Below are 21,832 nucleotides of genomic sequence, written 5' to 3'. Positions count from 1 at the left end.
CACACAAACACACAAACACACAAACAAACAAACAAACAAACAGGGAAAAAAGAGCTAGAGGATAAAAACCAAAATAGAACAACAACAAAAAATCCTGTCCTGGTAGAGCTGAGAGAATTGACTTAGGGGAAGATTTGGGACTAGCCTCAGCCCTGCCTTCTACTAATTCTGATTTTAGATAAGTTAATTCACCTCCTTGAATCTTAGATGGCTCAACTATGAAGTGAAAGGTTTGGACTTCCCCCACCCCCAAGATTTAGTTATTTTTATTTTATGAGTATGAGTGTTTGTCTGTATATATGTATGTTTTCTACATGTGTGTCTAGTATCTGTGGAGACTGGAACACCGCATCATTTCTTTAAAACTGGAGTTACAGATGGTTGTGAGCGAGCTGCTGTGTGGGTGCTGGGGACTGGATTCAGGTCATTTGCCAGAGCAGTAAGTGCTCACAAGCACTGAGCCATCTCTCTAGCCCTCTTCTTTGAGTCAGGGTTTAATAGCCTGGTTGGTTTGGTCTGGAACTCACTGTGTAGACCAGACTGGCCTTGAACTTACAGAAATCCACCTGGCTCTGTCTCCTGAGTGCTGGGACTAATAGTGTATGCCACCACACCTGGCAGGAACTTGATTTTAAAGAGATTGTCCAGGACTGATTAAAACTTGTTCCTGTTTTTAAAAGTTAAGGTATGCAGTTCTCCTGTCTTACCACCAGGTGGCCTCAGATAGCCTTGGTGTATGTGTAAAGCAGTACGTGTTCAGCTTTAGGCCTTAAGTCAGAGAGAACCTTTATTTTCAGCCCCATCCCTATTGCTTGAGTCTTAGCCCCCAGTTTTTTGTTTTGTTTTGTTTCTTACATCCTCTTTACTGTTGCTTTTGGGTTTGGAGTAGTTACTGCTTCAAACAACCCTGGGGGTGGCTGTGACCTTTGTCAAGTTGTAGATGTTTGCAGGATTCTCACCTCCCTGAGGGGTCTGGGAAGGAGCTTAGCTTACTCTCAATAGAAGGGCCCTCAGAGGAGGTTAGTCTTGTCCTCGTGGGTGAGGAACATCAGTCATCCTCTGATCAGCCTGGAGTCTCCAGCGTGAGTCATGAATGCTGTAGGATATGTGCCTATGGGATATGATATTTGTTGGCTTTATGTTCTGTGTTGTCACTAGTCTGTTGGTGACAAGTGACTATCACAAGGGCTGCTGTGTGCTGGGCATGGTGTGCATCTGTAATCTCAGTACTCGGAAGACAGGCCATTTTCAGCTGCAGAGTAAGTTCACGTCAGTCTGGGCTACACAGCAAGATGCTATTTAAAACCAGAAACAAACAAAAGCAAACCAAAATGAGAGAGGAAAGAGAGAGAGAGAGGACAGACAGAGAGACAGAGGGTGGGGGACTGAGAGATTAACTGAGATTGATTCTCATGAAGACTGTGAACAGTACAAGAGATACAGATCGCTGACCGTCATGGAGTGTGTTCAGGCGTACTGCTACCGAAGAAAAGTGGTAGAGGGGATAAGCAAAGCCCAGGAGTGGCATACAGCTTGGGTGGAGTCAGACTGCTGGGGGCACATTCTGGCTCATAGCTCCCTCTTTATGTAACTGGAAAAGTGACCTCCCTCCACCCACTGGCCCCTAACATATATACTCTGACCCAGGCTGAGCTAGACCTCACTCTGTAGCCCAGGTAGACTTTTGAACTCAACACGATGCTCTTATTTCAGCCTCTCAAGTCAGTGGGATTATAGGCATGAGTGACTTTGCCTGGCGTTTTTGTTTTGTTTTTTGAGAGTAGCCCTGTCTATCCTGGAACTCCCCACGTAGACCAGGCCAGCCTTGAACTTGCAGCAGTCCTGCTGCTTCTTCCAATAGCTGAGATTGCAGGTATGTGTCCCCATACCCAGCCTTAGTGACCTCTCTTTTCAAGCCTGTTTCCTCCTGGGCACAGCTAGGGTGATGGTACATTCCTGCGTCGGGAGTTTATTGTGAGGCTTCAGTTCGATGATGGATGCATTGCAGTGTCTGTAGTGATGTTGGTTGGATCTTAGTGATCATCTTTAGACTATTTTAAAAAAAACTATGTGGTTTGCAAAGAGGGGAAAACCAGCACCCAACTTCGCAGTGTGGCCAAATGGGGACACTCAGAACACCACAGGGGGTCTGTAGGGGCTTCCAGAGGAACCCCAGAGGAACCCCTGCAGCAGCCGCTCTGAGGAACTGCATTTGATGCCTGCCAGCTGCATTCATGCTGACTGTCCCAGAGCGAGGAGGAGCTGCAAGCAGACTTCTCAACCATGTAAAATGTTAACACAGCCATGCAGTGGATTTTGTGACAGTCAATTAAAAGTTGATTTGGGGGTACTGGTCAAAGCACTTTTCTGTCTTGTGTGTTTTTAGGTTAGGAGTGATTTTTTTCCCTTTATATTTCAAACTATTTATATGTCCATACTCCTTTTTTTCTTCTTTGTTTTGTTTATGCTCTTTTTTGTTTCTTATTTTAAACATTTCGTGTGTGTGTGTGTGTGTGTGTGTGTGTGTGTGCACATGCATGTGGAGGTTGGAGGACAACCTTGGGTGTCATTACTCAGGCACTGTCCACTTTGTTATTTGAGACAGAATCTCTTGCCAGAACCTGGGACTTGCCAATTAGGCCAGCCTGGCTGACAGTTGACCCCAGGGGATCTGCCTGTCTGTGGGATTACAAACAATACTGCCATGTCTCACCTGGCCTTCTGCATGGGTACTGGGGATAGAAATGAGGTTCTCAGGCATCCACAGCAAACAGTGTCCTGACTGAACTGTTACCATGGAATTCTTCAAAAGTACTTTCTTAAGAGACAAAGCAAAGCAAAACAAAAGATCTTTTAAAAGGAAGTAACTGGAAAGAGCCGGGGGCACCTAGGGGTTCTTTGACTCATCTGCTTTTCCTTTCTGTCCCTTCCAGTGGTGTCAGCAAAGCCCAAGGTACACAACCGCCAGCCGAGAATCAACTCCTACGTGGAGGTGGCGGTAGATGGACTCCCCAGCGAGACCAAGAAGACTGGGAAGCGCATCGGGAGCTCCGAGCTCCTCTGGAATGAAATCATCGTTCTGTAAGGGCATCGCTTTTAGAATGTAGGAGGCAGGGGTGGAGAGAAGACTGGGGGCAGCAGACGCTGCTGCCCTTGGCCCCCATGGTGCGCCTCTCTGGGTGTTTGTATCTCATTGAGCTCACAGAGCACTCATTATTAGCTAGGGGGTTACAGGTCAGTGTGTGAGCTGTGTATGTGACTGTTTTCCTGTTTTGTCCCCTGCAAGATGTTAGCAATGTAGCTTATAGCGGTTTGTTTCATGTTAAAGGGGTGACTGGCTCATCTTCGGGGCGGTAATGAGTCACTTATTTGTTTTCCAGGAATGTCACAGCCCAGAGTCATTTAGATCTGAAGGTCTGGAGCTGTCATACCTTAAGGAATGAACTACTAGGAACTGCCTCTGTCAACCTCTCCAATGTCCTGAAGAATAATGGCGGCAGAAGTATGTATGATTCATCTCTGCTCAGGGAGGACGTAGCAGCCAGTCCTGGGGTTGACCATAGTGTCTCTGCCCCTTAGAGACCACTTACGGAGTTTGAGGAAGGCAAGCTTTAGCGTGCTTGGTCCAGGGGCTGTTGGGTGCGAGGCTGTGTCCCCTAATTCTTCCTCAGGGATGGAGGCTCTCCTTTGACCTCTTTCTCACTCAGGAGACATGTGATATGTTGAATAAAGCTGTCAAGTACCTCCAGCTGAAATCATTGCTTCTCTCCTCTGAGCTCTGGAACAGAACAAAGGAGCTGTGTGCATATGTGTGAGTTCTGTGTTTGGGATAGGGTTACAGATGGTGCCTGGGTCTCCTAGATGCTCAGTAGGTCTTACTGGCTGTTGGGATGTGACAGCAGCTCCATCTGAATTATCGAGTGTGCCTCTGCTGCCCGGACATATAAATCCTCAGGTCTGTTCCTTGTTGTTTGTGGCCAGTGGCCTAACCCACGCCTTTGGGCTGGGGACCCGGCTGGGGACCCTCCCTCATAAAGCCTCTATTCAGAGTACTACCATATGTGGCAGCCAAATGCTGTAGAAAGAAAGGCTCCTTTTTCTCTTGATGCCTACTGTCGAGAAATAGTTTTTGGAAGTGGACTTAGCCTAAGTGAGACATGGGGGCGGGTGTGTGTGTGTTGAGGTTTAGGGAAGGCAACTGCAACAACAGTTGAGTCTTGTTCTTCGGGGTCCATCCTTCTTGCTTGGGAGACCTTGGTTCCTTCTGTGCTCTGTTCCTTTCTGCTGGACACTTCTCAACATAGTGAAGATGGTTTAGGACCAGGGGCGTATGTCTCTGTTTTGATTGTTTTGTCATTTGAGTTGACATTTTCTATGTGTGTGTGCATGTGTATGTGTGCTCATTTATACGCATACATGTGGTGGCCAGAGGTCAATCACAAGAGTCATTTCTCAGGCACCGTCAACCCTGTTTTTTGTGACAGCCTTTCACTGAGATCTGGAGCTCACCAAAGTTAGGCTGGCTGTCCAGCAAGCCCCTGAGATCCTCTTGTCTCTGCCTGCCTAGGGCAGCATTATAGGCATGTGCACAGTGCCTGGTTTCTGTGTGAGTGCTGGGGATTTAGTGTAGGTCTTCACGACTGTAGCGAGTGCTCTGCCAGCTGAGACACACCCCCAGGCCTCCCCACCCTTGTTTTTGATAAGGAATTTCATGTAGTCCAGGCTAATCTCACACTCTTGTGTAGCAGAGGATGCCCTTGAATTTCTGATCCCCCTGCCTCTACCTCTCAAGTGTTAAGAGCAATAGGCCGCAGTATACCTTGCCTGGCTTCCAATTTGGCCTTTATTTTTCCAATCCTTAGTCTGCTTTTTGTGATTTAAAGGTTATAGTTATTATACTGGTGAAAATAGACTTGTGGACATTCTCACATTAAGATGTAGCTCCAGGGCTAGAAGGATGTCTCAGCAGGTTAGAGGTACTTGTTGCCAGGTCTGAGAACCTGAGTGCAGTCCCCGGAACCCAGATGGTGGAAGGAGAGAACAGATTTCCACACGTTGTCCTTTGACTTCTAGTGCTGAGTATGTGTGTGTCCTGCTTACATATGCTTTAAAAACAAAATGGGGGCTGGGGAGATGACTCAGGGTTAAAGGCTCAGATTGCTCTTTCAGGAGACCTGAATTCAGTTCCTGGTGCTTCTGTTGGGCAGCTTACAATTGCCTGTAATTCAGCTCTATACCTCCTTCTGGCCTCCTTATCTGTGCTCACATGGACATATACAACATACACATAATTAAACATTTTTAAAAATCTACAAATCTTTAGGGAACGTGTAGTGCCAGCCAGGCGGTAGTAGCGCATGCCTTATTTCCAGCACTTAGGAGGCAGAGGCAGGCAGATCTCTGAGTTAGAGGTCAAGTTTGTCTTACAGAGTGAGTTTTAGGACAGCCAGGGCTGCACAGAGAAACCTTTTCTTGAAAAACAAAAAGAAAAAGAAGTGTAGTACCAATACAAGTGACCTTTCCTTTCCTTTTTCGTTTGTACAGGCAGCACACTTTGGCTTGATTTTATTTTTGTGGTGCTGGCATAGAACTAGGTACTTTGGGTAGGTGCTCTACCGCTGAGTTACACTCATAAGGACAACAGCATACTTCATTTTTATAGTGCTTCTTATTTATTGGCTGTGTGTGCACGCGCACGCGCATGAGCCCATTCCACAATGCATGTGTAGAAGTTAGAGGACAGCTTTGTGGAGTTGCTTCTCTATTTCTAACTTCACCTGGGATTGAACTCAGGTTTTCAAGCCTGTATAGCAAGTGCTTTTGGCTTGTCTGGCAAGCATTTTTACTCACTGAGCCATCTTGCTAACCCCATGCTTCAGCTTATGATTATGGGGTTGGAGGGATGGCTCAGTGGTTAAGAGCATTTGTTGTCCTTCCAGAGGACCTGGGTTCAGTTCCCAGCACCCACATGGCATTTGCAGCTGTCTGTAACTCCAGTTCAGGGAATTCAAATTCGGGGCAAACAGGAACACATTGTTCTGTATGCTTTGCATCATGCTTTTAACTCTAAGATGTGTCAGCGTGTATTTATGTATCGCTTTTCTGAAATGTGGCCTCCCTAGGAAGCCCAGGCTGACCTCAAACTCTTGATTTCCTCTGCCTCCTAATTCCTTTTTAAAAAATTGATTTATTGTATGGGTGTGTGCTCGAGTGTATATATGTGCTCCATGTGCATGCAGGAGCTTGCAGAGATCTGAAGAAGGCATTTGATCACCTAAAACTGGAGTTACACGCAGTTGTGAGCTGCCCTGTGGGTGCTGGGAACTGAACCCGAGTCCTCTGGAAGGGCAGTGAGTGCTCTTAACTGCTGAGCCATCGCCTCCGGCTTTATTTCTTTTTAATTGTGATACAATGTATCTAACAATTGTGATACAATGTATCTAACAAAATTTCCCATCCTAACCCTTTAGCCCTGGTTCTTGCTGTCAGGTGCTTTCCCATTGGCAGCCATCTCTGCCGTCTGTCCCCAGAACCCTGTGCACCCTGTAAAACCCAGACTCTCCTCACTAATCGACCCCGCAGTCTCTCTAGCAGCCACAGTTCTCTTTCTGTCTTTGACTGTGGGTACCGTATGTGAGTGGAGACGTGGTATTTATCCTCGTTTAGATTTTTTAGGAACGTGTATGTCTGTGTGTAGGAATGTGTGCACGTGAGTGCAGGTGCCTGTAGAAACCAGAACGTGGTCTCAGATCCCTTGGAGCTTGAGTTACAGGCGGTTGTGACTGCTGGGAACTGAACTCAGTTCCTCTGCAGGAGCAGTGCGCCTTATTAACTGCGGAGTCATCCGTCTCTCCAGCCCTCTGTATTCGTCCTCTTCAGTGTTTCAGCGGCTGGAGAGATGGCTCAGCAGTTCAGAGCCCTTGCCGTTCTTTCATAGAACCGGCATTGGGTTCCCAGCACTCACATGGCGGCTAACAACTGTTGTTACAGTTCCTGGGGATCCTTCTTCTGGCCTCTGCTGCCACCAGGCGTGCATGGGGTGTACGTGCACATGTGCAGGCAGAACACTCGAGATTAAATAAACCTTTCAAAAGACCGTTTTGGTTTTTATGTGACAGAGACTCATTCTGTAGCCCAGGCTGGCCTTGAATTCATGACAGTCTTCCTGCCCTAGTCTCCTAAGTCCTGGACTTACGGGTGTGAGCCTGCACATCTGGTCTGCTTTCAGTTCTTTTGGACTTGCTTGCTGGTGGTGGGAAATTCTGTTTGGTTTATAAAGGTGCTGGAGATTGATTCCAGGCTCCTTGCATGCCTGGGAATGCTCTACAGTTCAGCTCCATCTCTGGCCTTAGTCTTCAGTTTTGAAGGGCTTCTCTACTGTTCCCATATCTATTGCCTCATAAAAGGTATTACTATATCTTTAATTCTTTTTCTAAAATCTAAATTTTGATTGCTCTGTTATGCGGCTGTATGAAAGTTAAGGTTAAACATTTGAATATTTTTCAGTGTTTGGCGGGCAGAACAGCCATGGTATCTCACAGGTTTGTGAGTCTCCCTGCTCGTGCTTGAAAATTTACTCAGAATAAGTTACTGACCATGAGTTGGCTAACTTTAAACATTTTCAAGATTATGGACATATGTTGCCAAAAAGTTTTATCAGTTAATGTGCGCATCAGCAATGGCTGGGTTGCTGGTTTCTGTTGTACTGTAGCATGCAGTGGATTTTATTTATTTGTTTACTTATTTGCTTATTGAGAAAGGGTCTGTTTCGTTTTTGCAACTGTTACTGTGCAGCCTCCGTCCGCAAGGCCGCCGTCTCTTTCCACTGCACGGCCGCCGTCTCTTTCTTTCCACTGCACGGCCGCCGTGTCTCTTTCCACTGCACGGCCGCCGTGTCTCTTTCCACTGCACGGCCGCCGTCTCTCTTTCCGCTGCACGGCCGCCTTTTTTTTTTTTTTTTTAAGTTCTAAGTCAGAAAAGTATCACTCATTTTTTTCTTTTTATCTCTTTCTTTCACTCTCCAGAGGCCTGCGCCTGCTTTTTTCAGTCCAGTGGACTTTTCCTCTTTCTCGGAAGCTTCCGCTTCCCTTCCATGCAGCTCCCTGACAGCCTCTTGTTGAGCATGACAGCTTTCTCAGACCCTCACTCACAAGGCGTGGCTTTGCTCTTCTCTGACGCCCTCCTTCTGGCCGCTGCCAAGATTTGAGACTTGCTTGCCCTGACCTTTTTCTCTTAAATTTTGATAAAATTGTCCTAGAGCAGTGGTTCTCAACCTTCCTAATGCTGCAACCCTTTAATTCAGTTCCTCATGTTGTGCTGACCCCCAGGCATGTTATTTTGTTGATATTCATAACTGTATTTTTGCTGCTGTTATGAACTGTAGTGTAAATATCTGGTATGCAGGATATCTGATATGCGACCCTGTGAAAGGGTCCTTCAGCCCCCAAGGGGTCACGGCCCACAGGTTGAGAACCACTGGCCTAGTGCTTCGAAAATTTTTTGTTTTATATAATAATTATTACCATTTTTTGTTAGCTGGGTGTGGTGATGTACACCTGTAATCTCAGCATTCAGGAGGTGGAGGCAGGAGGATCAGGAGTTCAAGGGCAGCCTACGTTATAGGAAATTATATAAAACACAAAAATAAAAGGAAATAAATTGTTTTATTTATGTGTGCTATATGTGTATATTTATGTGTACTATGTGTCTCTGTGCGTGTATGTGCACTTGTGTGGGGTGCTCTCAGAGGCCAGAAGACGGCATTTGATCCTCAGGAGCTAGAGTTACAGGAAGTTGTAGCTGCCTGACGTGAGTACTGAAAAGCCAACTCTAGTCCTCTCCAGAGCATGGGCTGTTCTTAACCAATGGGCTGTCGCCGGGGCCCCGTCTGCTTCAGTTTATATATATATATATATATATATATATATATATATATATATATATATAGAGAGAGAGAGAGAGAGAGAGAGAGAGCCAGCCAGCTACAACACCGGGCTGTGACTTTTCTTCTTTAGCTTATTGTATAAACTTTCTAGATGGTATTTAAGTGCTCAGGGTAGATTATTCCTGGAAATTTTGGTTAAATTCACTTACTTGGAGTCAGCTGAGGAATTTCTCATCAGTATTGTTAGTGGCATCTGTAGTTTTGGTCTTCTGTTTTTGTCAGCTTTAAAAACTAAGCGATTTTTAAAATTATTGTTATTAAATTTTTTAAAGACAGGGTCTCACATCAAGGCCCAACTTATCATATACCCCAGGCTGGTCTTAGAATTGCAGCAGTCCCCCGTCTCGGCCTCCATGAGCTCCCAGTGCCTGGCTTTAAGGCTAACGAAGTTTCTAAAGTGAGTGGAAGCACTTTCCAACTTTGGGAACAGACTGCAGCATGGGAATTATCTGTTCCATGAGTGCAGGAAAGAGCCCAGACACGAAACCGACCAGGCCTGGCATCGTCATTTGAATAATTCTTTGATGACTTCTTTAGTCCACACCCCACTCCCCATAATTATTGGTTTATTCAACTGCCCTGGTTCATCTTGAGTCAGTTTTGTTAATTCTTTTTTTTTCTGAGAAAAATCAATTCATGAACTCTTACTGTTTATTAGTATAAAGATTTTAAACAGCATTTTACTTAAGTTCCCACCCCCCCATTTAAACTGTTCTATTTTAACTTTTTTCCCTTGCCTCATTACTAGAGATTGACTCAGGGCCTCTTTTACATGCTAGGTAAATATGCCACCACCGAGTTACATCTCCAACCCTCTCTTCCCCTCCTGTGGTTCTCCCCCCCCCCCCCCAGCCTTCCTCTCTCCTTTTTCCGTGATGCTGGATTGAACCCAGGGTCTCGTGCGTGCTAGGCACTGGCTTCATCTCTTGCTGCCATTGCTTGTTCTGGCGTGAGCTGTAGCACATTGTGTGTGGCTGGGTGGGCAGTGAGCCCATCCGACGAGAATCCGACAGGAAATGTGGGTCATAACAGGGCAGCAGGCTGCCTTTTCTTAGAGAAACAAGTCCTCTTGGACAACAGTAGCATGGTCTGTCTACATGATATTCTGATCACATTTCATAAAGCTTTCTCTTTGAACAAGGCTCTTCTGGCATACATTATATGGAGAAGTGACCTGTCCCTATCTAATATGTAGACCCTGGAGCTGGACTGACTGGACTGACTTCCAGTTCCATCAGCTCTGTGACATTGGACTTTAGCCCCCACGTGCTCTTCTTTGCCTGGATTAAATGCTTGCTAACAATAGTGCCCGCATACGGCAGAGCTCAGTGACTGTCCTCACTGAACCGTGCTTCCCAAAGATGAAGAAGTGTGGTTGCCAGAGATGGGAAACCTGTTTCCACATGTGGAGACCTTCTTGCCTGAATGGGAGACAGTCCCAAGGTTGTCTGAGGAGAGCTCTGACTGATGCCACAGCTTTGGAGAACGTGGCTTCCCAGTGCAGTCCTTGTCAGCAGCTCTCACGTTGGAGGTGTGGCCTGGAGATGCTTGCAGAGCAGTGTCTTAGTATGACTGCAGCTATGGAAAGTAAGTGGGTCACACTTACCTTCTGGCCTGGTCTTTTTGTAATAGGTCAGGAAAGGACCTTCTGAGCAGTGGTTGTCCTACCTGGTCTTCCTTTGCTCCGTAGATCAGTTAATTCTTCCTCTCACTCCCTGTTTTCCCTGAGTGGACTTGCAAGTTGACTGGGACTCAGCTGTTTCATGCCTTCCCTTGAGGGATGCTGTGATGAAGGGTTTCCTCAAGACCTGTGGTTCTGTGTGGTCAGCTTTGCCGACCTTCTACAGGGACAGTGCCCTGGTTATGGCTGCAGAAGGACCTGCCCAGAGTGCTACTCTGGCTCCTAAGGATAGCTCTAGTCTAGAAGCTTGCTTTCGAGGTTACATATTGATTCCCCACAGCGCTGGGGACTGATCCCAGCACTTCAGAAAGCAAGCCCTGAGCCAAATCCTCAACACCTTTTGTTTTGTTTTTCTTGAGCTAGGGACTCATGTAGCCCAGGCTGTCCTCAAACTTGTTATGGAGTTGAGGACGACTTGAACTGATTCTTGTGCTTTAACCCGGGTTAAAGTTATTTCCTATATGTAATATATGGGTTATTTCCTATATGTAATATATGATGATGATAGTGTGCCAGCTATCACAGGGATGGGTTTACACTTGGCTTACATTTTGTTTTTTTTTCTAACCTGCCTCCCTCTGTCCCTTCCCCCCTCTCTTCCTTTCTTTTTGTCTAGTACTGGAGATAGAACCCTAGGCAAGCTTCCAACACCGAGCTATAGCCCTAGCGTGCACCTCCATCCACATTTATTTGTTTTTATTGTGTGTATGTTTGTAAGTGTATGTGTGCACACAAGAGCGTGTGTGCAGATCAGCAGACAACTCATGGGAGTTGGTTTGCTTCTTGCATCTTTGGGTCCCAGGGACTGAACTCCAGGTTGTCAGGCTTGTGTGGCAAACACTTTCCCTGCCGGCCCATTGTGATGGCCCTGTCACTGTCCTTTTGATGTGTTCCCACCGCTTGTTTTTATTTTTATGTAATCTTGGGCCAGGTGTGGTAGCACTTGCCTGTAATTGCAGCACTGTGGAGGCAGAGGCAGGAGGATCACTTCAAGTTTGAGGCCAGGTTGGTCTACAGAGTAAGTTCTAGGCCAGCCAGGGCTACACAATAGAGCCTAGCTCAATAAGACAAATAAAACACAAACTCACTCCAGAATCACTAAAATTTACCCTGTAATGAAGATAATTTCTTTAAAATCAGAAAAGGCAGCCAGGCGGTGGTGGCGCACGCCTTTAATCCCAGCACTCGGGAGGCAGAGCCAGGTGGATCTCTGTGAGTTCGAGGCCAGCCTGGGCTACCAAGTGAGTTCCAGGAAAGGCGCAAAGCTGCACAGAGAAACCCTGTCTCGAAAAAAACAAAAAAAATAAAAAAAATTAAAAAAATAAAGTAAAATCAGAAAAGGCGGAGCTGGAGAGGTGGCTCGGTGGTTAAGAGCACTGGCTGCTCCTTTAGAGGACCTGGGTTCGGTTCTCAGCACCTATATGGTGACTGACAACCATCTGTAACTGTAATTCCAGAGGATCTGTCACCCCTTTCTGGGCTCCATGGACACTGCATGCGCGTGGTGCACAGACATAAATTGCAGGCAAAACACTCCTACATATAAAATCTGAGATACACACACACACACACACACACACACACACACACACACACACACATGTATGTTAGAGTGTTTACCTAACACTTGGGTTTAATTCCTAGCACCCCATAAAGTAGCCTGGTGACATCCTTGGCTTCATAGCAAGTTCTCTGTCTCAATAAATGAGCAGATAAATAAATCCCAGGAAAGAAATGGCATTGGCTCCGTAGCGCCTGCTGCATTCCCATGCTGAGGATTAATCTAGGGTGTTGGACGTGTCAGGCAGGCACTCTGACTGAGCTCGGTCCCAGCCCTTGCTTGTTTGTTTTGTTTTGTTCTGACAAAGTCTCATGCAGCCCATGGTAGTCTTAAACTTGATTTTCCTGTCCCTGCTTACCACAGGGTGGGATTACAGGTATATAGTACTAGGTCCAGGCCAGTTCTTGTTTTTTTTTTTTAAAACATGCTTTACTTTATAGTTTAGGCTGGCTTTGAACTCACTGTGTAGCCTGGGTTGGCCTGGAGTTTGTATGATCCTTTTGACTTATCATCCCAGGTGCTGGGATGGTAGGTGTGTACCACCATGCTCAACTTATAAAAAAATGTAAATTCTCGGGTCAGGCAAACCGAAGACTCAGAAACTGGGGGTGATACTCGGTAGTCTGGTTGGCTCTAAGCTCCATTTTGAGACCCATTAGAGCTACCTAGATGTGAAAGTGGTGTCAGGTACTGACTTAGAGCCCGTGTGCAGTAGGCTTGTCCCTCCGTGCGTTTGTCTGGGGCGGAGCTGTAGATGCAACCAACCTTCTTATTAAATAAGAGACACAGAACCAATGCAAAGAAGAAAGCCAAGAGGTCAGAGCTAAGAGCTAAAACCTTACCCTTCCTCCTGCAGTGGTCCTACCTCTCCGAACTCACTACCCCTGTGTTAATGTCTTTATATAGTGTTCCTGTTCTGCCTTCTCATTGGTTGTAAACCCAACCACATGACCGCCTCGTCACGGCCTGTTTGTATAGGCCTCCAGGTTTTCCTTGCTTGGTATTGAGATTAAAGGCATGTGTGTCCAATAATGGCTGTATCCCTGAACACACAGAGACTTACCCAGCTCTGCATACCAAGTGCTGGGATTACAAGTATACACCACCACTGCCCTGCTTTCCTATGGCTTGCTAATAGCTCTGACCCCCGGGCAACTTTATTTATTAACATACAAATAACATTTTAATACAAATAAAATATCACCATATTTCCCCTTTTCTATTTTAATAAAAAGGAAAAAAGAAAAAGCTTATAACTATCATAAGAAAAACTATATACAAAAGTACAATAACTATATACAATATATACAAGTAATAAATACCTAAACAATGTCTAGTTCATTTGTATTTGACAAATTCAGAGAAAATAATTCCATTATCTATTCTATTGTATCTAATTCACTTTCTATCCTAATTAATCGTCAACTATAACTAACTAATCTTCAACTCCCTCAGAGACCCAAGAAGGAAATAGTATTAGCTAACAAAAAAAATAAAAACAGGAAGTATATGCAAGCAAATTCCAAAAACTTGTGAGTTGACAGAAACAGCCAGCTGCCTGGACAATCATCTGAGGTTTCTCCGCAGTGTTGGGGCATCATCTTCAGCCTATAGGCTTAGTGTATCTGACAGACTCATTTGTGAAGCTTAAGTTTTCCTGCCTGGCCCACAGTCAGGACAAATCTCTGTCACCCGCCAGCCCCACAATCCCTCAGACCCAACCAAGTAAACACAGAGACTTATATTGCTTACAAACTGTATGGCCGTGGCAGGCTTCTTGCTAACTGTTCTTACAGCTTAAATTAATCCATTTCCATTAATCTATACCTTGCCACATGGCTCGTAGCTTACCGGCATCTTCACATGCTGGTTGTCATGGTGGCGGCTGGCAGTGTCTCTCTGACTCAGCCTTCCACTTCCCAGCTTTATTCTCCTCCTTGCCCCGCCTATACTTCCTGCCTAGCCAACGGCCAATCAGTGTTTTATTGATTAATTAGCAACACATTTGCCATACATCCCACAGCACTTCCCCCTTTTTTTTTTTCCAAAAAGGAAGGTTTTAACCTTAAAGTAAAATTACATATAATTTGGGAATTTGGGCGTAGCTTCTCTTACTACTTCCTGCTGGAAGGGGGCGCTGTATCTTATGGGGAAACAAAGAAAATTTTAGAATTATGGAATAGTCCATGAGGCTGTATCGTCTGAGCCAGATGCCTTCAAACCATTCTGGATGTTGGATCATCTGGGCCATGGTGTCATCGGAGACCTTCAGGGGGTCTTGGCTGGTCAAACCTGATGTATCTTAATCTGGAACAAATCCATAGCCTTTGGCTTTCTGTGGGAACAAAAGCAGAGACTCCTTTCCAAAGTAACATATCCTTATATCCAAATTTTGAAGTCAAGATATCTTTAAAATATGCATATTGGTTTAACTCAACAGCTTTTACAATCAAATGTTTTTCTGCAGTTAAAAATCCCAAAGACAACACAATCCAGATTCTCTGTGTAATATCCATTTTTACGTGGCTTATTTTTTATACTACCTTTACTGTCTCTTTAATGACTTTATTTTTAAAAACTATTTCTTTATATAACTGTATATATTCCTTTTTCTTTCTTTTTCAAGCCTACGTACATTTTTACACACATTGTAAACTATTACACCTGAATCTGTCTTATTGTGAATCTATTGCTTTAAACTGCAGCAGCTGTGGCTGCTGGCTCCGCCCACCTCAGCTTCACAACATGGCTACGTTTACCACCAGCTCTGGGAGCTATCATGGGTCTATGCTTTTATCCAAGCAGCATGTAGTCCAGAAACCTCTTTTTTTGTTTTGTACTGTCAAAGTCTAAATCCACCATGCAGCTTAATGTGCCACTTGTAGAGGCCTGATTCCCGCCATACTGCAGGTTGAGCACGCACGCCAGGAACCCACCAGTAGCTGAAACCAGCAGCTGCCGCTCATTTGAGAGAGACAATTAGGAAGCTGTTTTTAGCTCCATTTTAGAATCTTTTTTCTCAGTTTTTAGGTGGAAACTCTTGCCACCACGTTGGACACCATTTGTAGCTGGAGTTTTCCTGCCTGGCCCACAGTCAAGGCAAATCTCTCTCACCCGCCAGTCCCACAGCCGCTCAAACCCGACCAAGCAAACACAGAGACTTATATTGGTTTCAAACTGTATGGCCGTGGCAGGCTTCTTGCTAACTGTTCCTATAGCTTAAATTAACCCATTTCCATTAATCTATACCTTGCCACATGGCTCGTGGCTTACCAGCATCTTCACATGCTGTTCCTCATCGGCGGCTGGCAGTGTCTCTCTGACTCAGCCTTCCACTTCCCAGCTTTATTCTCCTCCTTGCCCCGCCTATACTTCCTGCCTAGCCAACGGCCAATCAGTGTTTTATTGATTAATTAGCAACACATTTGCCATACATCCCACAGCACGGAGCCCTAGCTATGCTGTTCCTTTCTGGATCCTGGGGGTTCCCAGGGTTTTTGTCAGGCGGAGGGAGGGTCAGTGCCCTCTGACAGATCCTCTTCAGTGTTCTTAGGAACTCTTCGGCTCTTCAGCTTTCTTTTCTTTTGACTTTTTTGATTTTTTGAGACAAGGTTTCTCTTTGTAGCCCTGGCTGTCCTGGAACTTGCTCTGTAGGACAGGCTAGCCTTGAACTCAGAGATCTGCCTGCCTCTGCCTCCCGAGTGCTGGGATTAAAGGTGTGTGCCTCCACCGCCTGGCAGCCCAGCTCTTTTTTATGTTTGTCATTTGGAACAAGATCCTGTTTAAGTTGCCAAGCTGGCCTTGGATTTGCGTTACAGCCCAGGTAGGGCTTGAACTTCTGACTCCCAAGCAGCTAAGGGTAAAAGCCTATGCTGTGATGCTTGGTTTTGATGGATTAAATAATAAAGTTTATTATTCCTTAAATAATAAATAGTCTTAAAAAATTAGCTAGTGTGGTGGTGCACACCTCTACTTCCAGAACTTAGGAGGGCCGAGATAGGTGGAGCTCTCTGAATTTGATGTTAGCCTGGTCTACATAATGAGTTTCAGGTCAGTGAGGGCAACATAGTGAACTCTGTTTCAAACAAAATAAAAAAAAATTCCTCTGTGTGTGTGTGTGTGTGTGTGTGTGTGTGTGTGTGTGTGTGTACACGTGCACTCAGGCACAGGCATTGGTGTAAGCATGCCAGTGTGCATATGGGGTCAGATGACAACCTTAGGTGTCTGTCCTTACCTTCCACCTTATGTGAAGTGGGGTCTGTTATTTTGCTGCAAATACCAGGTTAGCAGGCCCACCAGTTTCTGGGATCCCTCTCTCCATAGGAGTGGTGAGATTGCTGATGTTTGTGCTCCATGTCTGGCTTATGTGGGTTCTGGGGGTTTGAACTTAGGTCACACTGAGTGGCAAGCACTTTGACCCACTGAACGGTCTCCCCAACTCTCTGATAGGGTTTCTGTGTGTGCGTATGTGCATGCACACACAGTCACATGCACACATCATTCGTGCACACAGATAAGCAAATATCTATGTACCTCTGTATTAAACACCATAAATTAACACTGAATGGACCCTCTAATTCCAGATGAAACCCACAGTTTCTTCTATCACTCCTCCTTTCCGTAGGAGAAGCCCGGCTCTCAGCCTCATCTATAAGTTCATTCATTCCCTTGCTTCTACTTGCGACTTGCCACACTCATCCTGCTGTGAGTGTGAAGTGAGCTTTCAGAAGCTTCCCGCTCTTGCTCATTTATGTGTAGCTCTTTTCTTTCCCCTGTGTGTGTTTCTAAGATCAGAAAAAAAGAAAGCAAACAGCTCCTTGTTTATTTAAACATCTTATAAGCAGAAGTTTGTCACCAGGCTTTACCTCCGGAGAACAGACTGGCCAGTCAAGGGCTCAGGCCCCTCCCAGGCTCCCGAGGATGGAGGCTTGTGGTGGGTGGGCCCTGGCGCCTGACAGACAGTGTGTGCCTTTATTATAAAGTACACAGACTGCTGTTTTCCCCACTTTCAACTCAAAGGGAAGTAAAACTCCTGAACCTTAAAGGCTGATTCAGAGAGAGAAGAGGGGGAAATGGTGAAGAGGGGGGTGGTTGTTCAATTACAGTTTTAAATTTAAATTTGCAAAACCGTTCAGTTCTTTATCTGACAAGCAGGCAGTCAAGGGAGTGGAAGGGAGTGTGTACGGTGCTGTGAGCTGGGAGAGGCAGTGCATGGACAGGGCCGTGAGCCATAGTGCTTGAGCAGGCCTCCTGGTAGAGGCTGCTGAACCAGTCCTGCACAGCCAGTTATGTGTGTGAACCTGGTAAACCACTGGGACCAAGTTTTCCAACCCATGGCAACTTCCCAGCAACACTAGATTCCTGACGTTTTGTCTTGCTCATGGGATTGAGTATTATTAATAGTCCTCATGTCCATAAATTATATGGAGTATAAAATTCATGTTCTGTGTGGATTTTGCAAAACTTAAAAAATAAAAAACGGGGTTGGGGATTTAGCTCAGTGGTAGAGCGCTTGCCTAGCAAGCACAAGGCCCTGGGTTTGATCCTCAGCTCAAAAAAACAAAACAAAACAAAACAAAACAAAAAAACAAAAACAAAACCCAGGGCCTAGAGTGATGGGTCAGTGGTTAAAGGAGTTTGCTGTTCTTTCAGAGGATCCAAGTTCGGTTCTCAGCACCCATGTGACAGTTCAAAACCATCTGTAACTCCAGTTCTAGGCGCTCTCATGCCTTTTTCTGTCCTCCACGGACACCAGGCATGTGTGCAGTGCACATATGTACCACACGAGCAAAACACGCATACACATAAAATGAAAAAAAAATTAAAGGTTAAAAAGCAATATGGGCTTTTAAATTAAAAGTATTAATTGGGCAGTGTTGGCGCATGCCTTTAATCCCAGCACTTGGGAGGCAGAGCCAGGTGGATCTCTGTGAGTTCAAGGCCAGTCTGGTCTACAGAGTGAGTTCCAAGACTGTTGCATAGAGAAACCCTGTCTTCAACCCCCCAAAAAAAGTATTTATTTATCTTTTGATTATTTCATATTTGTGAATGCTTGATATGTGTTAGACATTGTTTTGAATTCTCTGTTTCTATTATCTAGATATCTAGAAACTGTAGATGTAGATATATTCATACATAGTTACTTTTAAGAGATAATGCCTGGATAAACCCCTCTCTAACTAAAATCTCCTAAGCTGAAGTTTAATTTAATGCCCCAAACTCATTGAGCATGATAGCACAGAAGCTTAAAAATCACAGTTTAAAATTTAAATTAAAATTTAAAAGTTACAGTTTGCTGCTTGGAGTTGTGTTCACCTTCCCCACTCAGCATCTGCAGAGAGGAGTAGACTGTACTACATCTCACTGTCCAGGAAAAGGGAGCAGATTCAAAAGCTGGAGTATGATTTCATTATGTGTAGGCATGTGTGTGTGTGTGTGTGTGTGTGTGTGTGTGTGTTTGAGATTGGGTCTCACTATATAGCCCTGTCTGGTCAGGAGTTTCCTGTGTAGACCAGATCGGCCTCAAAGTTGCAGGGATTTTCTGTCTCTGCCCCTTGAGTGATGAGATTTCAGGTGTGGGTCTCCATACCTAGTTTAGGGCTTTTTGCTTTTGTTTTGTCCTGTACGCATGCACCCTCGGTTTAACCATGGCCTTTATGGATTTTTGTTGTGGTCTTAAATTCTCCCAAAGATAGCTTTGTACTCCTATCATTTTTTGGGGGGAGGGAGGGGGACATAAATCCCTAGGCATGTGACTGCTGGATCAAAGGCCCGCGCGGTTCATGTCTCTTGTTGTCAGCCACCAGGGTCTGCTGTCAGACCTGGTTAATTCATATGCTCACTTATGAGTGTGTACATTTGTCTGTTGTCGTGTGACTTAAGATATTGTCAGGGTTTTTTTTTTTTTTTTTTTTTGGTTTTTCAAGACAGGGTTTCTCTGTGTAGTTTTGGTGCCTGTCCTGACCTGAATCTCACTCTGTAGACCAGGCTGGCTCTGCCTCCCGAGTGCTGGGATTAAAGGCGTGCGCCACCGCTGCCTGGCTTATTGTCAGTTTTTTAACATTAGCTAGTGTGGTAGGCAAAAGTGATTTTATTTTTGGTGTCTGTGAGGGCCTCATGTGGCCCAGGTTGACTTCAGAGCTGTTATATAGCTTTATAGACCTTCAGTTCCTGACGGTCTTGCCTCTATCCCCCAAGTGCTGGGTGGGGTAAGTGTTCAATGCCACCTCTTCTTCCTTTCCTCTCTGTCTTTATGTGTATTGTGCTGGGGGTGGCACCCAGGGTCTTGAGCTGCATCCCCAGCCCTGCCTTTTTTCCTCAGGGCCTCTAGTTAGATTCCTGTCATCGTTATTCTGCTGCAGTCTCTTGTACAGCAGTTGCCAGTGACTTCCACCACTCACTTGTCTCACAAGTGGACACACACATTGTTCCTCCGTGACACTGTCTGTGTCACTCTGTTTGGTAGACATGCTTTGCCAGTTCTGTCTCTGGTCGCTCCTACTCAGTGACTTTTGCTAATTCTCCTTCTTGCCAGTCTTGAGACACTAAGGTGCTCCAGGTTCTTAGTCCCGTGTCCTCTTGCACCCTTCCTTTCATGAGGCCATTCGGCCATTCAGAGCTTTGAATTCCTCCTGTGCATCTATGGTTTGTAGTCTGGGTCTTTCCTTATGACAGTACAAAACAGTGTTTATTCCTACTCAGCACCTTGAAATGTAAAAAAATCGTACAGCTCAGCTGGAGTGTAGCACACACTTGTTATTGTAGCACTCAGGAGACACCACAAGGTTCAAGATCAGCTGGTCTACACAGTGAGTCCCAAGCCAGACAGGGACTACCTTGTGAGACCTTAGCTTAAGAAACCAAAAACAAAAACAAAAAATGAGGGGCTGGAGAGATGACTTAGTGGTTAAGAGTACAAGTTGCTTTCTCAGAGAACCCAGGTTCAATTCCTAGCACCCATATATAGGCTAACAACCATCTGTAACTCCAGTCCAGGGGTTCCAACACCCTTCTCTGGCCCGTGCAGATACCAGGCATGCATGTGTGCATTGACATACGTGAAACAAAACACTCACACACATAAAAAAATTAACTAATGAAAACCAACAACAGAAAACAAAAAGTGTGCAACCCAAGTGATTTCATTGTTTTTATTTTGAGACAAGGTCTCACTGCACACAGCCCGTGGCTGGCTGGAACTCACTCTGTAGACCAGGCTGGTCTTAAACTCTGCTTCCCCCAATGTCAGATCCTTAGGGGTATTCATTTTGTGTTTTGTTCACCCTTGTTTGCTGTGACCACCCTGTGCTTACCCCCACCACACATACACACACCCACACCCACACCCCCCACCACACATACACACCCACCCACACACACACACACACACACACCCCACACCCCCACCAAACCCCCCCCACACCCCCCACACCCCCTCGGCTCCAGTGTAAGCCTGTGTTTCATCCCTCCCTATCACATTGCATTGGCATCAGCGTCCGCTCTTTTCTTGATTGGCACCAGATGCCAAGCAGGGGTCTAAACCTACTGTGAATGGTCTCTGAAAGCTCCCTGTGTGTTATAGTCCATCCTCCTGCACCTCAGACAGACATGCCCAAGCCAGAACCTCAAGGAATTCTCAAAGAAGCCAAAAGCAGCTCCCTCCCTGTGGCATTTCACCCCCATCCTCTCAACTCCCAGGCTGGGTCTGTTCTGTGGCTTTGGTGTCAACCATGAGCTGTTGGAAAGAAAAGTCCTTTTAACCAAGAATCTTGAAAAGTAAACACAGCCCACAAATGAATGTCCAAACAAACCTGCTTTCAGTGTCGCTGGCTGAGAGGCTGCTTTGTGGAGCCTCAGCTGAGGAAAGAAGAAAAGCCTTGTGTTGAGCGTCCTTGTCCTGGGTGGGAGCCTCACTGCCGCCGGTGGCTACTGCTCTGTGATCTGTGAGGCAGTGGGCTTTTCCACCTCTGCAATGGATGAGCTGAATGTTAGTCAGGGTGGCTTCTCCTTTCCTCTTTCTGCAGGTATAGAGTGGCCTTTGAATTATTGCCTGTAGTAGGTGGTCAAGATGTTTCTCCCAGGGTGTGGGAACGAGAGGAGGGAAGATACATTTGAGGCTAGCCTGGTCTACCTAGTGAGTTTCAAACCAGTCGGAGCTATATAGTGAGATCCTGTTTCAAACAAAAGAAAAAGTTTTTTTCCTTCATTTCTTTCTTAGGCCTAAGAAAGCCCTGAGCATTGGACTTGGATTTGTGTGGAGGAAGCTTACTTTTTCTTTACAGGGCATTTTCTTAGACTCATGAGGCTAACCCAGAGATGGAAGGGTGGGAAGTTTGTTGTCTAGCATTCACATGACACCTTCCTTTGAGAGCTGAGCTAGACTGTAGAGTTGAAGCCATGAATGAGGCAGGATGCATTGCAGTCCTCCTGGACTTACAGGTCTAAACAAGAAGCTGAAGCCGGGCTGACTAATGGCACAAGCTTTTCTATGTGGGTAGGTATGAAGAAGAAAGCTCAGGGTGTCCTGGGCCTGCATCACAGACATCTTAGCCTGGCACCCACATGCCACACTACGAGTGTTAGAGCTGTTAGGATGGTGGCCTTGCATTGGTGACAGGAAATAAGACCATTGTTGGATATGAACTGT

The 21,832-nt window shown here is 45.6% G+C and overlaps 1 protein-coding gene across 1 annotated transcript in view; it reads left to right on the top strand.

Moving 5' to 3' along the window:
- Positions 1-3,267: 3,267 nt before the first annotated feature.
- The window catches only part of Wwp2 (WW domain containing E3 ubiquitin protein ligase 2), a 110,292-nt gene continuing 91,727 nt past the window's right edge, over positions 3,268-21,832 (top strand). The window contains exon 1 of the mRNA XM_059264043.1: positions 3,268-3,502. Coding sequence (XP_059120026.1) covers position 3,502 — 1 coding nt within the window. The 5' untranslated portion in view covers positions 3,268-3,501. The remainder of the gene's footprint in view (positions 3,503-21,832) is intronic.

The sequence above is a fragment of the Peromyscus eremicus genome, chromosome 5 (assembly GCF_949786415.1).
Source record: "Peromyscus eremicus chromosome 5, PerEre_H2_v1, whole genome shotgun sequence".
Classification (NCBI taxonomy): domain Eukaryota; kingdom Metazoa; phylum Chordata; class Mammalia; order Rodentia; family Cricetidae; genus Peromyscus; species Peromyscus eremicus.
This window is presented reverse-complemented; position numbering and strand designations above follow the sequence as displayed.